At 50.5% G+C, this 24,358-nt stretch overlaps 1 protein-coding gene across 1 annotated transcript in view; it reads left to right on the top strand.

The window, feature by feature from the left end:
• Positions 1-24,358, top strand: part of LOC106749285 (zinc finger CCCH domain-containing protein 13) — a 25,386-nt gene extending 1,028 nt beyond the window's left edge. The window contains exons 2-8 of the mRNA XM_014628596.1: positions 10,972-11,015; positions 13,792-13,910; positions 15,240-15,458; positions 19,130-19,797; positions 20,238-20,431; positions 20,499-20,658; positions 21,106-24,358. Of these exons, the coding sequence (XP_014484082.1) occupies positions 10,979-11,015; positions 13,792-13,910; positions 15,240-15,458; positions 19,130-19,797; positions 20,238-20,431; positions 20,499-20,658; positions 21,106-22,858 (3,150 nt within the window). The 5' untranslated portion in view covers positions 10,972-10,978 and the 3' untranslated portion in view covers positions 22,859-24,358. The remainder of the gene's footprint in view (positions 1-10,971; positions 11,016-13,791; positions 13,911-15,239; positions 15,459-19,129; positions 19,798-20,237; positions 20,432-20,498; positions 20,659-21,105) is intronic.

Genomic DNA, 24,358 nt, shown 5'->3' with positions numbered 1-24,358 from the left:
GGAGAGGAAGGGGGAGAGGGGGGGGGGGGGCAAAAATTCGCGAGCTCGCATTAAGAGCTGCTTCGGAGAGCACATTAAACGACAGGACTTTCGCTGCCGGTCGCATCCTGCGCGCCTTCCTGTTCGCTCGCTTCTTAACGTCCCGATAACGACGACAACGAGAGCGGTTTATCGCTCGCGACATCCGACTTTCCATTCGCGCGCGTGCCGCGATGCGGCGATAATGCGGAATGCCGATCGCGGGGGCGCGAAATCGAAATTTCGGCCACCGCGCGCCCAGCTTCTCCTTTTTCCCCGCTCCCCTCTTTTTCTTCTTTATTCCCCCCCCTGCCTCGCGCAATTTTCCGATACGCGAGCCGCGTATCGTATCCAGCGAAGTCACGAATTTCTAATCCGCTCGTGGAGGGAATCGCGGAGTAACGAGAAGAGAGTTACCTCGGTGGTCGCGCACGTGTGCCCGCACACACGCACGCGTGCAGCACACACGCGCAAACGGGCACGCATCGGGCACGCACCGCGAATCTTATTCCCGAACGAGAACTTTCGTCGCGGTGATTTTATATACGTTTTACCAGGCGGGAAATCGATCACACCGCCGGCGTAAGATCAGCATTTTCGTGAGGGATATCTCTCTCTCTCTCTCTCTTGCGAGATAACGAAGAGCGAACGAGCGAATTAACCGGCTGACGCAGAGCGTCAGTGCTAATTAATCGGCAGGTACGCACCGTGGAACACCGTGGCGCGCAGCCACGTCCGCGCGAGAAAGATCGCGTCGCGCTAAACGGTGCGCGCTCGACGTTAACGACGCGAACGTTAATCCGCGGGAATTGCAACCTCTGTGTGTGCCTAACGACTCAGCTCAGGTACGCGCATTAAGTATCGGATATCTCATTGATTTTTCACGCGAGAAGACGCTTCTTCTCGTACCGCGCGAATTCCCCGCGCGCGCGACCGAGCCGCGATCGCGATATCATTGACATTCTCTTATCGCGATCTGACTTTTATTCCACCTTAATCGCGGATTAATCTGAGCGGGGATTTCACCGACACACCGCGAGCGAACGCTTCGTCGATTAGGCGGAGTAAGTTTTCCGTAACCTCGACGGGGTACCTCAATCGGCCGTTCTCTCTCTCTCTCTCTCTCTTCTCTCTCTCTCTTTCTCTCTCCCTCTCTCTTTCCTTCGCCCGTGTAATTCATCGTCCCGCTCCGTCCGACTCCGTGTTCTAACGCGTCCACCACGTTCACTTTCAATCGGCGGATTCCGCGACGGCGATTGTATACACGTTCGAAAGTGAATTTAATTTGCGGAGGAGCGCGTTAGACGCGACACGCCTTTTCCCGAGCTCTTCTTAACCCACCCTTTTTCTTCTCGACGTCCCCACCGGTCACTCCGATACCGCCGTCGTCGTTGGAAGCGTCACGACGCGCGCATTTTCACCGCATTCGCTCGCGCAACGCTAATTTCAGCCGGCGAATTATTATCGTTAGAAATCCGTTCTCGACACACCTCCGTCGCGATCGTTTTCATCGATCCGGCCGCGGCGAGGCCGGCCATATGTCCCCGCGAACGCGATATCGCAATATGCGCGAGAATTTTCGCCGCGCGCGAAACACGTCGTCGTTGCGTAATTAAAACAGTTTCGCAACCACGCCGGCCCATTTTCTCACCTCCGCCGATATCGGCGGAGAGCTTTGCCGGGATGCAGGAACAGCTTCGCACCCGCCCCGATGTGCTCTTTACGACGGGATCTTTTTCATAAACAATATTGCACCGCGCCGGCACCGTTACGACATGTTCGTCGTCGCGGTCGGCTTTCTCCCGATACGCCGGCGGAAAAATCAACGATCGACTTCGCCGTAATCGAGCGCCCGGATAGTTTTACGGCGCGAAACCGTGATTCGCGATCGAAAGGTGCTGGACGAAACTCCGTTCTTGAACGGACGGACGGATCGACCGATCGATCAGCGCGCCGTTGAAACGACAGCGGGAGAGGAAGCGCGCGCGCTGGAAAAGTGCGCCGGCAGTAAAATGCCTTCCCGCTTGATCGCCGCAATAATTTCCGAAGTAATTCCCTTCAATTGGAAATAATTGCGGCCGGCGGAGCGATATGGCCGGAGACGGGAGTAAATGTTCATCGCCGACGACGGCTCGCCGGGTGGCTCTCGAGTACCATCGCGTTCTCCCGCGTACGGTCGCGCGTCTCTCTCAGGTTCTGCGATCTCGGTAATCGCATTCGGTGAGAATTAATAAACGATCGAGAGGACAGCCCGAGGGGCGAAGGTGCGCCGGGTCGAGGAACTTAAACGCGCATACCGTCGGCTAGCCGCGCGAATAACGCGAGGAACATAACGGTGCACGTCGATGAGTCACCGTTAATCGTTGTCAAATCACGAAGCGACTTTTAGCCTTATTATACGGCGCGCTCGTGAGGTGTGAAATTGAGCCGGAGGAAAAATTGAGATACCGCATAGTTGCTGAATCTCGAATTATTGCGCGTGCAAACGTAGAATTCTCACGCGAAAAGAGAGAATTAGTTGTCCGTGATGAGGGTATCGATCGTGTAATTTTTTCCTACGGCGTAAACGTGAAAAATGAAAAACCCAAATTTTTCAACTGAATAAACTTACACTAACTCACGTTAGAGGAGAAGATCCCATGATTAACCCCCAGGTAGTCATGAGTCTTCTCTTTCAGCGTGAATTCGTGAAAAGTACAAGTTTTCTAATTTGAAAACATTTGGAATTTTCGCTTTTCACGTTTCCATCCTAGAGAAAAATTACACGATCGATATTCAGAGCCCGAGAAAAATGGTTATTACCATAGTTTCTTATCGATAAATCGCCGACTGATCGTCCTTCTCCCAATTCCGTAAAGTCAGTCGTCGTCCGTGCCATGAATCTTGAAGACGCGCTGATAGAAACGAAAGACGCGTCGGCCGGTGCAAAGGCCCGTACTTTCATGGCATTTCGCCCGAGGATAAAACGAAATTTGACCATCGGCGCTTACATAGTAAGATAAGCAGACCGGTGACCGAATGCGTCGACGAAAAGTGTGTCACACCTCGTCTGCGCGTCTACCGCTCGTTGCGAGAGTCGTCTACTTTCGATGGGGATAGCCGCTCATTTCGCGCAATTGAAATCCTGTGATGACAATGAAATCATTTCTAACGTTCCACGTTAGAGACGCGATCGTCGTTATCGTCCGAAAGCTCGTGTCAGTTTAGATATCGGGGATTAACGATTTCGAACTGAGGATTGTGACCAATCGGGACGAAGCGAGCTAAGATCGAGATTAACTGACCCGTCGAATTCTGATCTCTAATCCGCAATCATCAATCTCCCCAATACCTCGTCTGACACGGGTTCTGAACGAGTCTCTATCATTTTATATCCGCCGCAAGCGCCGAACGTTTTACCTGACGTGTTGACAGACACAAATAGATATAGGCGGATAGATGCTTTTATTATCGTCTTCTGGGTTCAGTTATTACAATATATACACAGTAAAAAATTGTGTCGAGTTTAACACACTTCGCATGTCCCAAACGATACATATCAAGTTATCATAACAATTCGAGACAGGAATTTATCTGTGACGGGAAAGAGTAAAGAGAAGGAAAGAAGGGAAAAAGGAAAAAGAAAAATGAAGAAAGAGAAATCAGCGTTGGAAAGAAGCGAAATGGAGAGAAGGAGACCCCGCGGATGAAAGATGCGACAGGTCGGAAGCTGCGAGAGCGTTACACGACCGCGTTACACCATAGCAGCTTGCACGGTGAAACTTACAGCGCAGTAGGAAGCGCCATGTCGTAAAAATATCTCTTATATGGACCCCCATCGGTCTCATTGTGCTCTCCTCTCTAACGAACAATCGTTCGCACGGAATAGGAAGAGCAGGAAGACGATGGCGGCGGCTTCACGACACATTAATCGCGCTAATTATACGCCTCCTCCTCCTCCTCCGGGGAGAAATTCGTACGAGGCGAAGCGGAGGATTCTTCCAATTTTTTATCCTCGCCCGCGTCCGCTCCTGAATAATAACTTTCGAATAGTTTCGCCGCTATCAGAGAACGCCGGCGCAGTTATTAACACCTCGCGCTTACGTAAAAGCTCCGCGATGAAGCGTGCGAAATAATATTAATCGGTCGACCGCTCGATCCATATGTCACGTTGACGTCGCGTCGATGTCGCCCCGACGTCGACGTGTGACGGTGGTAGAAATCGCACCGGGGTTGAAAGCTCTCCTTCCGGTCCGCGAATTTCGGTGGAGTTCGCGCGAAATAGCCGCCGGCGAGAGCGTTATTTGCCGCGCGTACCCTTACACAATGATCCTCCGCTGGAACGCGACTGGAACGATACTTTACGGTCGAATAAATTTTATTCGCAGCCGAGAGTGAAATCATTTATTCCGGAGCCGGTTCTCGGCAAGTCGACGATCGGCAAGAACGGCCGAAACACTTTCTGATCGACTCCCGCGAGCCCCGCGCGTTCCCACCGTTGCGACAATCACCGCTGAGTTCCCGCGGCGATGCGACGAAATTCGAGGAAAGCCCCGCGAACGCGGAATCGGTATCATGACGGCGCGATTAAGTATGACGATAATTATTAATCGAGCGGCGGAGGGGGGGGGGGGTTCGAACGGTATATGCGGCTTTGTTGCGCAAACGGTCGCTTTACGGTAAACGAGCCCGATTACTTTAATTCCGTGGCCGTTGAAGCGTACGTTCGAGCGTTGGAGGCTAATTTCCGAATACCCACTGCCGCGATCGCGAGATCCTGGTGAGTGTCGGCTGCACGCAGCGAGTTTGTGCCGCGCGCGGAAGAAATCCGATGTATTTACTCCGCGCGCGAATTAACGAGACGCGCACGCACCGGGCGGGGCGCGCACGGTAGTCAGCGAAACCGAAACCGGCGGAAAGCACATAAATGGATGATTGTCGAGCGCTCTGAATTTCTACATTCTAATAGGAGAAATCGGCCCTCGTGGCGTCACAACGGAAGCTCGGCACGTGGAAGCGCGATACGCCGGCGAGATAGAGCTCGAATTATGGCGCTTTATGAAAATCTGCCGAGATCGGCGAGGCGAGCGATCGGGTGAGGGAAAATTAGCCGGCTGTGCGATGAATTACACTTAATGCGCCTGCTTGCGGCGCGCAGATAAGGGATCTCCCGCCGTCGTTCGACACGCAGTCTCATCCGCATCCTTTTTAACTTCTCGCACTAAGTTTCGCATTATCGGTTACCTAAGCGGCAGCTCAGGCGTCTCTCTGACCGCTGATCGGAACGTTGCGAATATTACTTTATGCTCTCTTTATGCGGTTATATAAGTGTACATATTTTTTGCACCAATAATGACAGTAATTTTATTTGCGCAACGAAGACGGCTTTTCCCGTTTTACTCGATGCAATAATAAGAATAAATGAAAATCTTCCGCAGCCGGCTTTTATCGTCCTTTGTTATTGCATTTTAACCATTATTATTTGATATCTTAATTATTGAAGTATATTATTGACTTTATCGAAAAAGCTTCGCAATAATTTATTGGAAATAAACATGACATCTCGGCTTGGATTTCACTCAACTTCTGGACGGGTCGACGGAGCCCTTTTGCATTTTCGCGCGTGCCCCCTTCGCTTCTTCGGGCACGAGGAACCCCCGCGCGGGGAAAAATCTTTTATTGACACGGGAAATTGTCAGTCACTATGGTGACAGCAGGAAGATTGGTTACAGAACAGATCATTCGGCTGTCGCAGGGAAACGTCGACAGCGACAGCGATGAAGATTTAGTTGGCCTGTAACCAAATTATTTCGCTGTCCATAGTAACCGATAATTCGCTGCGCCCGCAGAATATTTGTCTCCTCGCGTCTCAGCACACTGAGAAATCCATTTAGTTGACGCGAACTAAATCCTCGCTGCGGCCCTGGCGGTCCGTTCGTCCGAGCAAGTTCAACCTTTCATGCTCTGAAATTAGATAGCGACCTGCGTAATTTACGCAGGATACTTGCCGCGTGCACGGCGATTATTATTAACGTTTGCTCCGCATACGTTCGCCTTGCACAATCGCGCGCTTTCTACCTACGGGACAAGCTCACAGCTCGACGTAACGAGTGCCCTCCGGTGCGGATAACGCGATCGGCACGTCGTGAATTCGTGACCGATCCACCGTGCGGGCGGATCGCCACGAATGTCTGTGTCTACTTAAAGTGGATACGGCGGGCGTTGTCACGCGCGCCTGACCCGATTCGACGCGTACTCTACTGCGGTCGCGCCGCTTCGAAAAAGGAATGATTCGCGCCGTTTTTCATCTTCTAAAACCCATTACCTTGATATAACGCGCGATAAACATGCGTCGCTCGTCCGCCCGTGCTCGTGAAATTTCACAAGAGCGGCTCGAGGACACCCGTAAAGCGTATTTTTGCGAATTGCTACCTCCGCCGGTATATCGCGAATCTAAATGTCAATCGCCGGTCGTTACGTAAATTTTCGGCTCCGTGCGGCGCTGCGCCGAGTTATCAACTCGCGATTAATTATGCGCAAAGTATCGGTTTGCATTCACCGGAGAAACCGTTCGAATGTTTACCGTTGCGGACACACACACACACATCATGGAGTAATCTCGCCTTCGCTGTTCGCGGCGATTTCAGTAATGCGCGTTAACGACGCGCGGGAATGATTTTCCGGAAGAAGGAGAAAAAAACCAGAGAAAACGCGGAGAATTTCTGTGCTGCGATTCCGCGTCGCCGCATGTATACGCGTGTGTGCGTGCGTGTGTGAGTGATCGCATCTCTCAATTAACGTTTCCTCTCACCGCATTGCAGCCCGGCATCGATGCACGAGTTTTCCTCTATGGAAAAAAGGGATTATTAGCCGTTTGTATAATGCAACTGATATTTAGTCACCGGATCTAGTTTTTAGCTGTGAGAGCTAAAAACTGGATACAGGGACAAGGAGAATTAACTACACGGAAGAAAAAGATTAATTGCCAGAACGGAAAACTAGCTGTCCGTGTAACACAGATGAGATTTAATTACCAGAGCAGAGTTTTCAGCTGTGAGAGCTAAATTCATACGACTACAGTTGCACACGGAGAAATAGGATTGGCACTCACAGCTAAAAATTAAGTCTGGTAACTAAATTTCAGTTGTGTTACGTGGACAGCTCGTTTTAACCTGTGGGAACTAGTTTTTAGCTATGGGAGCTACTTCTCTTTTTCACGCCGTCAAGAAAGAGAGAGAGAGAAAAGAATTTATTCGACAATGCAAAGGAGTGGAAAGAGGTATTCGAAGTAGCGGCGCCCATGAGGAAATGAAAGCCCGGCCGCTTCTGTGCGCTCCGCTTTTGAAGGCTATCGGGTTTCATAACCAACGCCTTGCTCGACGCCCACTCGCGACGAATTTCGTCCGTCGCAGCCGGAAAAACGCATCCCAGAGCACTACCGTAAATAATTGCATCGTGCGAGAGAGAAAGAGAAGAGAAGAGAGGAAAGATGGAAATTCTTCCTTCCGAGATGTCTCGCGGATTCCCGCGGAAATCGCTCGCCGAAAGCGGCTTTCGCGCAGACACAAACAGCCGCGGGGCCTGATGCGAGAAACCAAAACGACTGGTCGCACCGGCCGTCATTTCCGGTGACCTTTCACGATCGCGACGGATGACCGTTAGTCGCGTGTGTCGTAACATAACGTAACGTTACCGTAAGGTAACGTTACGGGTGACACGTTTCTCGGGCGCGCGAAGGAAGTCGCGCGAGGGAAATGCTCGATAATCGATAGAAAAAAAAAAGAAATCGCGCCAATTGTGCGTTAACGCGCGCGCGCGAGGGCGAGGAAAGCGATCGGCGATAAACGAAGCATCGGCACGCGATTAAGTTGCGAAACGAGGGACGAATGATACACCGTATTCCGCGGCATCGAAAGCGTGACCGCGCGCGCGGGATGTATCGCGTTTCGAGATCCGGCTCGGCTCTAATTTGCCCACCTTCCGGATAAGAGTAATTTGTAATCAGTCGCGGGGAGGAGGGCTCACTTCCCATGGTTCCCCGCGCGCCCGTGAGAACTCGCTCGCTCGTTGTGACGCGAAACAAAAGGAACAATTACGAAAACTTGTGTAACCGAATAATCGCGGTCTTGTGCGGCCACCGCGCGGCGGGTGGCATCCTCTCTCTTTCTTTCCTTGCTTTTACAGAGGCGATAAGGATCGGTCTGGGAACTGGAGCGCGATAGCGCGGCTTAATTAATGCGAGCATGCGCCGCGCGGCGCTTACGATTGGCTCGGGCGCTCCACATTTTTGCGCGGAAACCGAGAAGAACCGTAGAAAATCGCGCGTGTGTGTGTGTTTACGTTCGAAAACCACGCGCCGCCGCCTTTCCGCTTAATTACGGCCGGCAGGCCGACCGGAATCTCAAAGTCTTGTTACGCGCGCGCGCGCGCGCCCATTGAAATCGTAATCGTCAATTCGCATCGGCCGAGAGAATCACAGACGCCGATTATTTTCTCACGCGTCCCTCGAATCTCTCCTTCTCTCTCTCGCGATCAAATCGTTGCTACACAGGAGGGAGGGGGGAGAGGAAGTAATCCGCGATCTCGGTGGAAATCTTATTGACAGCTTAGAACGTGAACACGTTCACGAACGCGAGCACACTCGCACAGTCTGTAACCGCGCCAAGTCCAAGTTTGGTTATCTAATTCGATAACACTAATTTAACACGGAGCCGAGAGCTCGCCGGACTAACTTTCACCGGGGCGAGTGTAAAAACAAAATCTCAAGAGACGCGAGACGCGAGTATAAACGCGTAGGCGCGATGGGCGAGGAAAAAGAAAGAATCAAGGTCGCGCTGTCCATAAGCGAGGGGAGGAAATTTGCGATCCTGAATCGATTGCATCGCCGGTGACCGGCGGGATCGCGGCAAGAAACCGAAAATTCCGCGGCAACGGGAATTCAAGGTCCGGGGAAAGGATGGAGGTATACACCCGGAGGCAAAACCCGACTACCGTAGGCTCGCGTGATTGTCTAGCGCGACGAGCTTATTGAACCGATATTGTCGCAATTATCGGGCGTCTCCTCCGAAAGAGCCCGGGTGGAAGCGCGAACGAGCTCCCCGACGATAATTAGCCATTCGCACAAAGTCACACCCGATATTACGTGCTCGTGCATTTATATAACACCCACATTATCCTTGCATTATATGGTTAGCAGTGGTGACAGCACAGAGAAAGTTCCCTATCCGTTCCCATATGCTCGGGCACCTCCGCTACGCGCGGCCGTCTACGCGGCCACGCTGAACCACCGGGCTTCGATTATGCTCGCCGATCGCAGTGCCGTGCGATCGCCGCGCGACACCCTGTGCGGAATTTCACGGTGTCGCAAGCGCGGAGACCTCTTTGCGAATCTAGGACGCGTTGCGTAAAAGCCGACGTGATAAAGAGAGAAATGAGGAGGAGGTAATGCCGTCCCCGATAACGTCGTCGGGACGAGAGGGAATTCGAGAGCCCCGACCGGGAGGATTCTTACGTGACTCACGTTCAACGATCGATCGCAATTAGGGGCGAATTGGCAAAATCATATTTCTAAAATTTACTTCCCGATCTTGGGATTTTAGTCCTGCGTTAAGTCTACTTGGTTCTACATCAAGGTCGATATTCGTGGATCTTATATTCGAATTCGTCTTCAGATGCTGTACGGCTTGTTTCATTGGTTGCGGAGCGTCTGAAGATGAACTTAAGACGGCCTTGAATATAAGATTTGACTATGAGTAACCCGAGTCGAAATTTTAGTTCCACATTATGTTTTCGAGTGGAGAAAATGGAAATAACTTTTCATTTGTAGCATCGAAGGGGTGCTAATGATGTTCCTTTGATGCTGCAAAGGGAATTTATATCTCCCGGGGGGAAATTTTTAATTCTACATATTAAGTCGTCAAATGGGAAAAATGGAATTTCCCATTTATAGCATCAAAGGGAGCACAATAGAAGACCTTTGAAGATTTGATGTAGAATTAAATAGACTTAATGTAGACTTAATGTAGAATTTTGGCACGGGTTAAAGTATTTCTAAAGTATTTATATCACACGGAAAATACGGTGCAATTTGTTCAAATTTTAGTTGTATTATTCATTTTCTATTTATTTTATGTAAAGTTTAATTGTACAGAGCGCGGTAATGCAATTGTATTAATCGAATTTGTATGGTGTCCAAGCGATACTCGAGATCCGTTGACCTGTTTCATAACGCTTTGCGCTCTTTTAAGGTTAATTATTTCGTGTTCTCTCGTCTTAACTGCACTCAATTGCTACTTTAATTTGTAATTCCACATTTGCGTCACTCTGTGTATAAACTTTTATAATTTCCTTTATTCTGTATACCAACAGATTTTTTACGCGTTAATAAATGGAAATGGTAATAATGATAATAATATTTACATCACTGAGTCGCGCTTATATTCAATAATTACAGAAAAAATGATGAGAGAGGTGCGATTCAGGAACTAAATTTTAGGTGACTGGTACGAATTGGGCAACTCTCTCCTAATTGCTATAATTTCTGTAGAAATTCGAGTCTTCGCTTCCAAGTCGCGAGGAAGATCGAGGGACTCGAATTCGCTTCGCGTCACGCACAAGAATTTAATTACGTTCGCAATAATTTAGTTGCTCATTTATTAAATATTACTTATTTGGCTATTATTTAGTTCTTTATTTATTAAACGGGAGATACCTTTTTCTTTACAATGGGTAAGAACACGTTGCTAATATATGCACGTACATATATTTGCATATACAGAGATACATTTTAAACGTAATATAAGATAGCATTGAAAAGGTTAACCAGAAACGAAGTTGAAAAATTGTACAATATACTTACATGGCGCGCCTAGAAACATTAAAGTTTCGACGCCAGAATAATAAATATCATTGATAATAAATTGATGCGAAAAAATAACATTAATAATTGCGTGATAATCACTTTGTCTGTTGCAGTGCCAACATGCGGGAGAAACGATGGCTGCTGCTCGCTCTGTACGGTAAGCATCGCAATTCCCGGAGGACGACGTCGTCGCCGGGACTCCCCGATACCTTTTCCTCGATTTTTACTATTTCTCGAGATCCTGTTTATATCACGCGCCCCCCGCGAGAAGAAAGAATCCTCCACAAGCCTGCCTTTCTCTCTCTCTCTCTCTCTCTCTCTCTCTTTCTCCCTCTTTCTCGCTGTCCCCCGTGACGTCGCGTCCTCAGTATTTTTGGACTTTCCACGGCCGCGGAGGAATGCCGAAGAGACAGTGGACGACCTTCCTTCCCGTCCCGGGAATTTTACCCGCACGATAGATCGATTCGCGACTGCTCGTACAGCGTGCAAACAAGACAGAAGAAAAAGAAAAAGGACACGCGTTCCGAGGACCTTTCGCGATGAGCGCGCGCAGGATCGAATGGTTGAATAATACGAGGGAGTCGCAAGGATCTCGCGAAACTCCTGCCCGAACTCTCGAGAGTGTCGACGGCTGTTTTAAAGGAACACGACGACTCGGTCGTCCGCCTCTCGCGAAACGAAAGGCCGGCCAATTAATTTCCGAAGCAAGCGCGCGACGCTTGCACTTTTCTCCCGTATTTCACTCGCGCGCGATCATTAATGTTAAATCGAAGCCCATAAAAAACAGGTTTTACGGACCGTCGAGGGGGGAAGAAAAGAAAGAAATGCCGAACAAATACCGAAGGGCGAGCCGGGCGCTTCGCGGACGAGAGATGACAATCTTTTTATCCGCCGGCCAGCGTTTGGTATTCATACCGCGAGCGTGCGACCGCGCGATTTGCAAAGGCGCTTTTGCGAAGAAGAAGGCTCCGACGGAGCGGAGGGAGACCTCGCGTCGTGAATGTCAAGAGGATCGTTCGCTTTGTCCCGAGGCTTCAAAGCCGGCGACAAAGCCGAGGTCCGAAAATTTCACGACGACGCGATCGGGGGGATCATTAATGGAACGACGCTCGTTCCACGGCGTGATGGAAATACCTGATCGTCCGATAAGGGGAAACCGGAGTGGACGCCGGGAAAAATTGGAGCCGCACGACGCTCGCCGACCTGTTCCGCCCCGCAACACCCGTCGATCGGTCACGCGTGTGTTAACATTTCGAACGCTTTCTGACATTTTCGCGGATAACGTGACGTACGTTCGATCGGAGGTCTTGAAAATCGATGCGCACGATTCCGCCCGCCGACGTCTTCATACGTCCCGGTAACTACCGACGAAGGCACGCGAGCGCGTGTAATTCCTTAACGAGGATCATCGGCGATGGGTCCACGCCCTTCGAAAGAACTGGACGAAGAGACGAAGAAGGGAGGAAAATGTCAGGGCATTCCCATTCGATCGGGACTCGCGCGTCGCCCCGCGGACAATCGGATGAGGCAATTTGTTTATACACCGCCGGCGTGCTGCCGGTGGTAACGGCGGCGACGGTTTCGTCATGAAAACGATTTACCGCACCGCGTGCATGGGAGGGCTGCACGCCCACGTTAACATTTCCCACAAACGGAATGCGAGCGCGTTCCCATAATTCATTTTTATGCAACGCCGGCCGGCGCGCCGCTTTCGTTATCGATCGCGCGGCCTGGAAAAGTATGGATTCCGTTGCGCGGGCCTCCCCGCGCGTTTTCAACATCAACTTCGAGGACATCCACTTTCCGGTCCGTGGAGCGGCTCGTGTCGGCCGTGCTTTTCCGCGTGCACGCGGAAAAGTCGATCGGTCGTAAATCGACGACCGATTGCCAGCTTATTGCTCGGCCATTTAATTAGTGACCATTCCCCGCCGAGTTCCGAGTGTTATCGGTTGATTGAACGAACGTCCAGCGGACACAAGCGTATCGATTAATCCTCGTTTCTCTTTCGTTTCGGGAGCAGGGATTATCGATCGCAACCCGCTCGACCTTCGAGAAGCCCCGTCGTCTTTCGGATAGAGAGTGAAGAACAATGCGTGAAATATCGCGCGCTCGCGGATGTAAGCACGTCCGCTCGGCGTGTTTCAATTTTCTCAGCCGCTAATTCTCAAAACAGCCTTGAACTACTTCGAGGGAATCGCAATTCAGTTGCAAGGTTTCTGGAGCAATTAATAACGACTTTCCGCTTCTTTCACTCGTTTTAAACGATGAGATATAAATGAGGGGGAAGTAGGCGGTAAAAGCAGAAAAGCGTGAGTGGAAGTAAATCGCGAGAGTAAATAATAATAATAACGATAACAACAACAACGATGATAATAATGATAATAACCGTCCGGACAAGATGAAAATGAAAAAATTGAGCCGAGAGATAGGGCGATAAGAGGCGCTTTCGAAATCGAAAGGGTGGAAAAGCGGTCCACCGTTATCACTCGTAACGTGACAGCTACCACGTGCAATCGTAAATCATCGAAACGTGGAAGGGAAACCGATCGATGGTGCAGCCTTGATCCGTTTGAGAACAATTACCCAACCGAATGCACTCGGCGCTCACGGCGAGAGAAAATTGCGACACTTACACGCCGGGCTCTCATACCACGCTCTGTGCTAAGTTTCGCAACGCCGACGCTTCTTCGTGATTTACGCAATCCGCGGATGCGTAGTGGCCTTTGACTACTTTCCTCGACTACGTGCGGACGATTCATCGGGGCCGTCGTCGGCAACACCCGCGAGGGCCGAGGCTGCGGTCGGAAACGTATTTATCTGGAACACGCGCGGCCGCTCTCCGAGCCGTGGGAAGATCCCCCCGTTCATCTCCACAAATCGACCGTTTTCCCCGAGAACGAGACAAGTATTTTCACAAGTTGCACACTTTGCAGGAATACTATTGGTCCACGCGGTCTCCGCTGCGCTCAAGACCAGGCCGAAATTCAAGATCGCGACTACCTCCACGACGACGACGAGCAGGACGACCGAGGAAGAAAATGAGAACTCAGAAGTAAGTATCAGGGCTAGAAATTATATTCGGAGCTCCGAACTTTCGATACATCATACTGGAATAATGAAATTTTGAACTGCGAAAATTCGAACATTCGGATATTCGAAACTTCGAGAAATCGGCATTTCGATGGACGATCGATTTTACATTTTCAAAGTGACATACGATCGTGAAATGGCGATCGGGGTCGGCGGTGTAATTTCGGAGCGAGCTCGATACAACCGACACGGTGCTGCGTGTATCCTACCTGCATTTCTATTGGAATTATTAAACCGAAATTACGGCGAGTTTCGACCCTCCGTGTTCGTGTTGTTTGTTCGCGATGCAGGCGAAACGCGATCGTTTACCGTCGATCGTTGCGAAACCGATTCCACGAGGAGTCACGACGATCGTTACACGTGCAACGAGCGCGAGTTCTTATTTCGTCAACGCGCCTCTTTGCAGACAGAAGAAGGAAGCCTCGCGATAATGAATGTGTGTGTGCGAAGGCATAGATTAGCCGCTAATAAAACAACTCGGGAACGAGCGATTACAGCACGCTTAGACGATAACGCGATAAACAGTGCATTATCGTATTTCAAATCGCAACGAGGCAAATCCGCGCGATGGAAAACTCGCGTATCGCGCGAATCCGGCTGGACGGGCTCGTTCGTATTCCGCACTCACTAGAAATGTCGAGGCGCTTCAATCGATTCGCGCCAGCGTCAAATTAATTAACATTAAACCGTGCTCGCGCGCGCGATAAATTCACCTTCGCGCGTAAACATTGATGTGACATCATCGAATCGTAGCCGAGCGCTCATCGCTGAGCATTATTGCACGGCGCAGCGGCTCCTTCCGAGCGTAAAATAACTTTTCCACCGGTGCCGCTACGTCGGCCGAGCTTTTCCGTTCGACGACACGGAAACTATTATTATAGCAAAGTCGACTGTCGAAGCGTCCCCGCGTTTCCCGCAGGAAATGAAAGCTATTTTTGCAAAATACGCGACACAGATGCACATCCGCGTGCTGAAGATTTCAATAAACAAAATGAAATTAAAAGTTCTTAGATTAATCTATGATAAAACAAAGGCCTATAAATAAAGTGAGGGTGGAAACCCTTATTTAATTTAGACTGAAAGTATTAATTATTTCGAGTGTGGGAGTGTCATCCTATCAGAGGAATCGATGCATCCTATGATCGATTAAGACGAATTCAACACCTTTTCATTCGAAGATTGAGCTTACATATTGGACGTCCTATGTATTTCAGACACTTTTGTGTAAAAATTCAAAACTTGACGTATTTTACTTAAATGCATCTCCTGTGACTCACTCGCTTCCCTCCAGACGACAACGGTGGCGACGAGCGAGACCAACGCGACGACCGGCCACACTTTGACGGGGATTCCGCAGATCGATTACATATGGGACCCGAATCTGCCGCGCGAGCTGAACGGCTACAATCTAAGCGACTATCCGTTCTACAATAGTATACCGGAGGATATCGACTTCAAGTGCGACGGCTTGCACGACGGATTCTACGCCAGCGTGCCGCACAAGTGCCAGGTAATTAGTCTAATGGTAGCCGAGGGAGACGGGAAGGTAACCCGACAGTACGTGTCTCTTTGAGACGAATATAACGCACGGCGATAACGCGCGCGAGAATTTCGGCTCGCGAGTGAAAAAAGCGTCGATGTCGCACGCGCCGAACGCGGTGAAACCGATTGAGAAGCGTCTCACCGTTGCCACGTCCGCAATTAGAGCGGGCGGCAAGCTGGAATTATTTCCCCCGGGAAAAAAACCGACTGATGCCACCGTGGCGAGGGGGAAGTCGGCGTCGCTTGAATGAATCGCCGCAGGAACCTCTCGCGGCGAAGTCTTCTCCCCGCGTAATAAACAGGTGTCAATGATCCGATCGAGATCGAGCGTTGCCACGATCTCGAGCGACGTTTTCTAATGCCGACGGAAGACGGCGATCACGGATTATTTGCGAACGAGCGACCGAGTCTCGCTCGGCGAGAAGAACCGCGGCCCATTGACAAACGTTGGCACCGGCGTTCGCAATTGCGAACGCACGAACGAACAAACGAAAGCGAGCACTCGGCCGGTGCGCGGGCGAATGCAAAAAAATCGATCGAGCACACTTTTCACCGATCATCGTCGCCGAGAGCGATCGTTTCACCGCGCGAATCCCGGCCGCGGCGTGGGGCTCGGTCTCGTGAAAACGACGGCCGATCGAGAAATCCTGCGCGGACACCGCGATTGCGATCGAACGATGATAGGAGCGTGTAATTACACGCGTCACAATTATCCGGTGTGTCTCCTTCGAGCGTGAGATCAGAGACGCAATGTTTCGCCGTTAAACGGCGGAGATAGCTCGATGTCGTGCTTCCACAGGAAAACTGAGATTCCGCTGATTCCGGGCTGACAATTTCTATCCGCGGATATCGTCTCACGCATCACCGATCGAGGCTACGTCGATCGATCGACCGATCCATCGATCGATCTCGAGCTGATGATCACAGTAACTGGCAGTTGCCGGCAACTCCGACCGACGAGACTTTTAACTTGATTGATAATAATGGTAATATTTATTTACGGGAGAGAGCATCCTTTGGAAAAATAAGCTTCATATCTATGAGAATACAAAAAAAGGATATCCAATCGAGGTTACGTTCAGAAATAAATTATAAATTAACAGTAAAATACACAAACTAGTAGATGTAAGAAATATATAAAAGGAAAAAGTATATATATATGATATAAATTAATTAATGTGAAAATTAATTAGTTAAAGATGGCAGCGAATGTGAATGTTTTAAGTTTGAAAACATTACGTTGAAAAAATCCATTTTAGATGGAGATTAAGGCACTTTATTGATACATGGAGAAAATATTGTAGTAAAAATTACCACCGTATTTTCTAACGCTGGACCATATTTGTTAACTAATTATGACCGAAATTATGATGTGTGTTGTACTCCTTAGTAATGTGTACACACGATATAAATCACTAAGCATTACAACACACATCATAATTTCAGTCATAATTCCGGTATGGCCCGGTATTACAAAATCTTATGGTAATTTCTACTAAAATATTTCTTCCGTTTATGGCTAAATTAGCATAGAAAGTCCTTTGGCATTCCACATAAAGCACAAACTGGAGAACATTTAAAATATCTTGAAGGGACATTAAGTTCCAGTCGTCCCGAGATATTCGGGAAATCTACAAAATTACTAAGAACTTTAATAACGGAATGTAAGTCAGCGATAAATCATCTAATCGATAGAGAATGCAAATTTATTCAGATAAAATGGATCGATAATATCGTGACAAGTAACGGGAATTGTCTCATTCGTATTCACGAAAACGAAATCTTTGATACACACGCCGCTTAACGAGGGCGGCCGATGCAAATGTGGCAATCAATTTCAAGCCGCGGACCAGTTGAATTTAATAACAGCCGCTTCGGCGGAGAGAGGGGTCAAACAGTGTCAAACAGTGTCTAAAGGCGCCGGTGGAATCATTGAACAGGTTTGCGGATAGCTCAACGGGACGGATATTTGATTAACACGATTATTAAGCCCCATTCGAGGAGGACGTGACGTCGCACGCGAAACTGCGTCTCGGAGAGCGGCCATTATTCGTACGATCGAGATACTAATTTCTAATCGCGTCGGCGAGAACGGCGTTGTCACGAGGAAGGACCGTCGAACAATCGGTGCTCGCACCATTAATCTTCCATTATCGCGTCGGCCGCAGCGGTGCGGAGCGAGCGCACTCGAGTTCGAGAAATCGATATCGAAAGTGAAGAAGAAAAAGAATCTTTCGCCGGCGGTAACGACAACAAGGTCGCCGTGCGCAAGGTGGAAAGAACCAACCGGAGGAAGAAGACTTTCTTGGTCCGTCCCTGACCGTTCCGCGACTCACGCGCGCGAATCCTGGAGTTGTGAAAGCGATTGCAAAGTAGCCCCTTTCCGAGCCGCCGCTTATCGATCGTTTTCACGGGGCTGCAGAGCGAATGGAGGCATTGTCATGCAAATATCGGGGCCCGAGAGAGGCTGCGCGCGTGTCGCGAAAGGCCGAAAAGGCGGCTCTTTACGTCACGGCACGCGCGGGAAGGTTAATTGTCGCGCGGAAGAGAAATTGGGAAATGAGCGATTAACCCGGCCGGCTTCCCGCCGGGAAATCGCCCGTGATCCTGACACTCCCCCTTCCTCGCGGAATTTACAATTGTAATTAATGCATCCGATCGATGCGGCTATGTAACGTTTTACGGGGCGCGATAACGCGGAGCCAGCCGTAAATTCAGCGACGGGGACGTCGACACCCGGCGACGACGGCACGGAAGCGCCAGGACGCCGGGCGTGAAATAAAGAAAGACGCGTTCTGAATAATTCCAGCGCCGGTTCTCATGCAAATGACCCGCGATTTGTTTTCCGGTATCCGGCGGCAGGTAGTGAAGGAAGTGTACCGAGAGTGTCTTTCTCGCCGACTTTCCACCGTAAATTCTTCAGCGAGTCGAAATCGCCGATCTCTTCGGAAGAGAAGACCGAGGAGAAAAATCTCGATCGTTAGAGCGTCGCGAACGAATGAGATGTATTCGTAGGACGACGTGTCGGAGAACAATCGGGGCAAGGATGCGCGCAAACAGATGTCCTAATGACTGTACTCCTCTGCGCGTACGTGAGGATCGTTAGAAGCGCGCGATTAGGCGCTTCGATGATCGTCTGACATTTAAGATGACGAGTTGAGTAAGATTCATGATCTATTATTGGAAGAGCGGCCGACGGTTGGTTCCCGGTGAAACGAGCGCGTTGGCTTACCGAAAGGATGTGCTCTGAATGATTCTAGATACTCCCCCCCCGGATAACTCCGCGTCTCTACGGCGTTCCAGAAAACATAGGGGGCTCCCTCATACATACAGAGAGCCGGAGCAGCGCCACAATGCGGCGCAATTACTCGCACACGCAGCCGCCGTGAGCGTGAAAGCTGCGCGTGCGGCAAGGATCGTTCGTTCGGTGAAAAGTGTGCTAAAATCGTCATGTCGTCGGCGCGTTACATCCCGCCGGTTACGAGAAGGCAATCGCAGCGAGATTAGAGCCGGCCGAGATTCGTCGAAAGTTCGGCGGTCGGGCCGCTTTCACCCATCGATCGAAACCGCCCGGTTCATTCGGCGGCTAACGAGCGTCGTCGCTAATGCCGTCTCTCTTACCCTCATGCCTTTCTCAAGGTCTACCATCACTGCCTCTTCGGCACTCGCTACGACTTCCTGTGCGCCAACTTCACGGCGTTCGACCAGAAGACCTTCATCTGCCATTTCGTCTCCGAGGTCGACTGCGCCAACTCCAAGAAGTACTGGCACAGGAACGACGCCCTGTACCAAGTGACCACTACCACCACCACCACTACGACCACCGTCGCGCCGGTCACTGTGCTGACCAGCCGGTCACGCGACAGAATACCACCCAGGAGGCGACCACCGGCGCGAAGGAGACCTTACGACTATTACGAGGAGGACTACTACGACGACGAGTACAGCAGACCGTCGAGAGACTTCGCCGGCAGGGACGATTACGAGTACGACGAACGGAAGTACAGGAGGGACAGGGACCGAGAGTTCCGGGATCGAGACCGTGATCGTGACTTCCGGGACAGGGAGCGCGGCAGAGAAGGGTCCGGTAGAGACGATAGGGATCGAGACAGGTACTCGGGCAGGGGCAACAGAAGAGAGCCGTCCAGGTCGAGGGACCCGCTGGAGGACGACGTGAGACCCCGCGGCAGGAACCCCGATCAGGGTATCAGATCTACGTCGAGGGAGGTGGACGACGCGGACGTGTACGACAGACGTACGGAAGCGAGGAACAGGGACACCGACGAGCGAAGATACTCCGATAAGAGGTGAGAATATCGTCGTTGGCTTATCGATCATGCGAACAATAGCCGAATGACGAAGATCTCTCCAGAGATAAAACCGGGTCTGGGTTAATTAACTCAAGTTAATTTTGCGAAACTGTATGTATAAACTTAACTTCTTCTGTTCTTCTTCTAAATATTTATTATTCTTATATGTACATAGTTTTGCACGATTAATTGTTAACTTTAACAAATTAATTTTAACTCAACTTTTATCTAACTTTTCTATTGCTCAAGCAACAAATAAATTCGAAATAAATTTATTTCCTTATTCATTTACGATAAGTAAATTTCCGTAAACAATATAGGAATTTACTTTTCAACAAATAAATGAGAAATGTATCATTGAATTTCTCGCAATTTCAATTGGATTTTAACTTAATTTCGATTGAAATTTGACACGCGCGGGCTTCGTTTATCTTCAGATTTCGCGACGATTACGACGATAAGGAGTTCGCGGCGCCGTCGGCGAGCGCAACTGCGGATGGCCTGGTGAAACCGGCAGCACCCATCAGCTCGGTGTACGCGAGGCCGAGGGCGCCGCCGAAGATTCGACGACCCGTGCCGCTGTCGGAGCAAGACAGATATGCGTATAAAACTACTCCCGCACAACCGACAGGTAAGATCAACGTTACCGCGACAGGAGCCGCTCTTTGACGGTAACGAAGTTGAAACTGTGATTAAAGAGGAGCCACGCCGGCGACCTGCGGATCTGGTGGAGGATGATTACTACGACGACGAGTTGGAGGATGTCAGGCCGATCAGGAGACCGATCCGTAGAAGACCCTCGTACAGGGAGAGAGACAGGGACTTTTACGATACTCGGGACAGGGATCGTCCCCTCAGGTAAGGTAACGTACACAACACTGATACGGTTATGCTCGATGAACTAATCGCATACATACGCATATTAATGAGCGATACTACATTTAGTATTCAACGATTGTGCCATTAGTTGGATTACATATGCACACCTTTCTATTTAGGCTTGAATCGATAATAGATGATTCGACCGTCTCGCATCATTCTAATAATAACATCCAGAACAGTATTAGTAAGATAATCGCTGTGAGAACACTTCGAATTTAACCTGTCGTACGCACGTGCAGCTCTGCTACGTGCAAATACCATCCATGATATATACGCAGAATGCAAATAGCCGGGAGGAAATTGATAAATTCAGTATGAACAAAACAATCGATCGAACACCGACACATAACGCAACCATCAATCCCATATTCATCGTGGACTCAATCAATGCCGATTAATGTCGCGGAATAATCGATCTTTCAGAAACCGTTATCACTCATCGCCGGAAGAGGTACGACTCAGGACGCATCAGGATCGCTCGAGGGATCGTTACTACGATCGAGAGAGGGACCGAGGTAGCAGAGACCGCGCTCTCGATCGCGGCAAAGATCGCGAGCGAGGACGATCGCAGGACGCCGAGAGGCCGTCTGATCGCGATCGAGGACGGTCGCAGGATCCGGAGAGATCCTTGGATCGGGGCAGGTCGCAAGATTCCGACAGGCAGGAGCGACCGTACTCATCGAGAGTTCTCGATCGCGACAGAGACGCCGAGCGATCGCGAACGTCCTCGAGAGCGAAGGATTCATCGGACAGCACCGAAGCATCTCGCAGACCGAGCTCGTACGACCGAACGACCGAGAAGACGAGCACCACCACCACCACCACGACCTGCCTGCCGGAACAACTCGTCCACAAGTCCGAAGCGGACTCGAGGGAGGCGGTGACCGATCGTACGGAGAAGCCTTCTTACCCGGAACGACCAACTAGACCTACTCAGGCTCAAAGCGGTCGCGTCGTAGCGGCCGACGGCCAGGATTATCAGAGAAATCTGTCCGAGAAGCCTCAGAGAACCTCCCAGCAGACGGATTACCAAGACAGAGACTTGGACGGTCGAAACGAGCAGCCTCAGTATCAGGTCCCGTCCGACGAGTACTCCTCGGAGTACTACGACGAGCCGTTGGAAGAACCGCCGCCGTCTCCTCCGCCACCTCGAACCACCGTACGGATCGTGAAGAGACCGTTCTTACCGTCCCGGGGTGGAAATCCTAATCCGAGGGGATTATCGTCCGTTGGCTCGAAAGCGCCGCAGTCGCCCAGAAGGGACGAGGAGGTGACGACCGGTACTCTGGAAGAGGACAAGGTTTACTACGTGCAGGAGGAGATCCAAGAGGACATTAGAGACACCGATCAGGAGGCACGTGTGAAGACGCAGGAGAGCAACAAGCAGACGTACGACGCCTACAAGGCCATCCAGAGCGATCTGCAGAAGAAGCAACGGCAGGATGAGTACGACACCGCGATATCCCGACCGGCGCTGCGAAGACCGATCGAGAAGAACAACGAGGAGGAGGAGCAGGTGGAGGAAGAGGAAGAGGAGGTCTCGAGGGGTCCGGAGAACCTCTCGAACTCGTCGCGGGGATCCTCCACGCAGAACCAGTCGTACGACTCGCGGCATCAGACCGAGAACCTCGAGCCGAAGTGGATCGAGAACTACTCGAGCGAGAAGCACGCGAACGCCGCCAACGTGCAGACCCGCGGCAAGGCCCGAATCCCCTCCACCGAGACGCCCAACATCTACAGCTCGACGTACAAGAGCGAAGACATCCAAGACCTGCCGTCCGGCCCAGGTAGCTACCGGGTGAAGCAGAGGATCAACGAGGTGACGCATCGGCTTCAGGACATACCCGAGAGCGAGTACGACGTCACGTTGAACGACGCTCTGACGCCCACCCTGATTCAGGAAGCCAATCTGCCGAGCGGATTCGTTCTGCCTCTGCACAGACAACCGTCGACTCGAGACGCCGTCCTGCAGCCTTCCGAGAACAACTACAAGCTCACCAGGCCGGTTAATCAGCAGCAACAGAAACCGTTCCTGCCGAGTCCTCAGTTCCTGCCGACGAGCGTCAACAACAACGACCGAGGTCGCACGGTGTATTACAGGACGCCGGAGAATGTACAGATCAGCGGGACGCAATACAGACAGCAGAGAACATGGCAGGATTATCCCGCGTATTGATGAGAGAGAGAGAGATATGCACTCGGATGGTATCACGACGTTACGATGCGCTCTCCGAATCCCTTGGAGCGAGATCTCCCTCGAAACGAGTGAACACTCATTCGAAGCGATAGTGAAGACATCGTCACTCGGGATCGCAAAAGTGAAGGTCGATCGGGGTGAATTTATATTCCTACGAAGGCGGAGTACGTCGGATTCGCAGTTGAATTTCGGACGAAAATGTTCACTCGACGATTCCGTGGGGAGAATTCATTCCGTACGAGTGAGGAGTCACTCGCATTTGAATGACTCGACTGTCATTCCACCTTTCGGAGGGGAGGAGGAGGTTCACTCCAAGAGATTCAGAGGGTACGAGGGAGCGATCGAAGATCCTCGCGGAGCGATCACGGGAGCGCGCGTGTGTATCATCGGTCTCAATTTCGGATAGGCTCTCGCTTGATCACGAGCACGAAGCGACTAATTTCTGTACACTGCCACCTGATCGACACTCAGGAAAGACACTTTCATGAAAGACACTCGGGCTTATTTTACATATTCGTTCTCTTATGAAACTGGCTTTCCGCGAACGGACGTCGCGCTCGACACTCGCAGCCCACCCCCTCCCCTTCAACCCTTGCAATCATCAGTGTCTTTCGTTCCAAAGAACGCGCGACGGGGATGATGTCGCGCCGCTCTGAGGGTAGGAAATAATCCGCGGACACGCAATTCAACTAGGTAATTCGTAAGTTTCGCGCGAACGCCCGCGGGCGATCGCGAGCTTCCGAGGTGATAAATTATCCGATGAAAGTTAAAAACGAGAGAGGGGACGAGATTGTTGTGAATGGTAAAGTGGCGTCGCGCCATCAGGGAAGCAAACGCGATCCAGAAGTGCGACATGTGTCACCAATGAGATGTTAGTCATCCTGATATTCATGGTTACTCACGAATGCTGCAATTGAAGGGCAAGGGATCAATGAATGTCCAACGATAACGACGATCGCGATCGATCATTCGCTCTGATAACTTCGCTGGGCAAGAATTCGGAATAATTAGCAAATCTAGTTATTGACGAATGCGAAACGCTGTGGCACACATCAGATGCCGCGAGAGAGCTCGACGTTTCCTCCCGATTGATGCACGAAACGTGACACAATGTAACGACGCTTCAATTCTGCCGACCGCGATACCCGAACACGCGTTCGTCGGAATTAGAATTTCCATCGGCGTATCCGAGGTGCTGAAGATACATCCTCCTCCTCCTCCTCCTCCTTCCCCTCCTTCCCCTTCATTTCGATCGAACTTGTAAATAAACGTACGATTCTATTCTATGCACATTCGTTGAATAGCAATTCGAAAAATACGACATACGCGGTTCTCTAGAAAGGAAAAAAGGAAACTGTACACATTAAGTCTCATCGTCACGAATCTTGATAGACGTTACTAGCGATTAAGTCTTCCTGAGCGTATATCTTGTCTTAAAGCTATGTCGATATTTACGTGCGAAATAAAAGAATGAGAGAA

Source organism: Dinoponera quadriceps, unplaced genomic scaffold (genome assembly GCF_001313825.1).
Source record: "Dinoponera quadriceps isolate SergipeBrazil2010 unplaced genomic scaffold, ASM131382v1 scaffold2952, whole genome shotgun sequence".
In the NCBI taxonomy this organism is placed as follows: Eukaryota; Metazoa; Arthropoda; class Insecta; order Hymenoptera; family Formicidae; genus Dinoponera; species Dinoponera quadriceps.
Note: the sequence above shows the minus strand (reverse complement) of the source record. Positions and strands in the feature narration are given on the sequence as shown.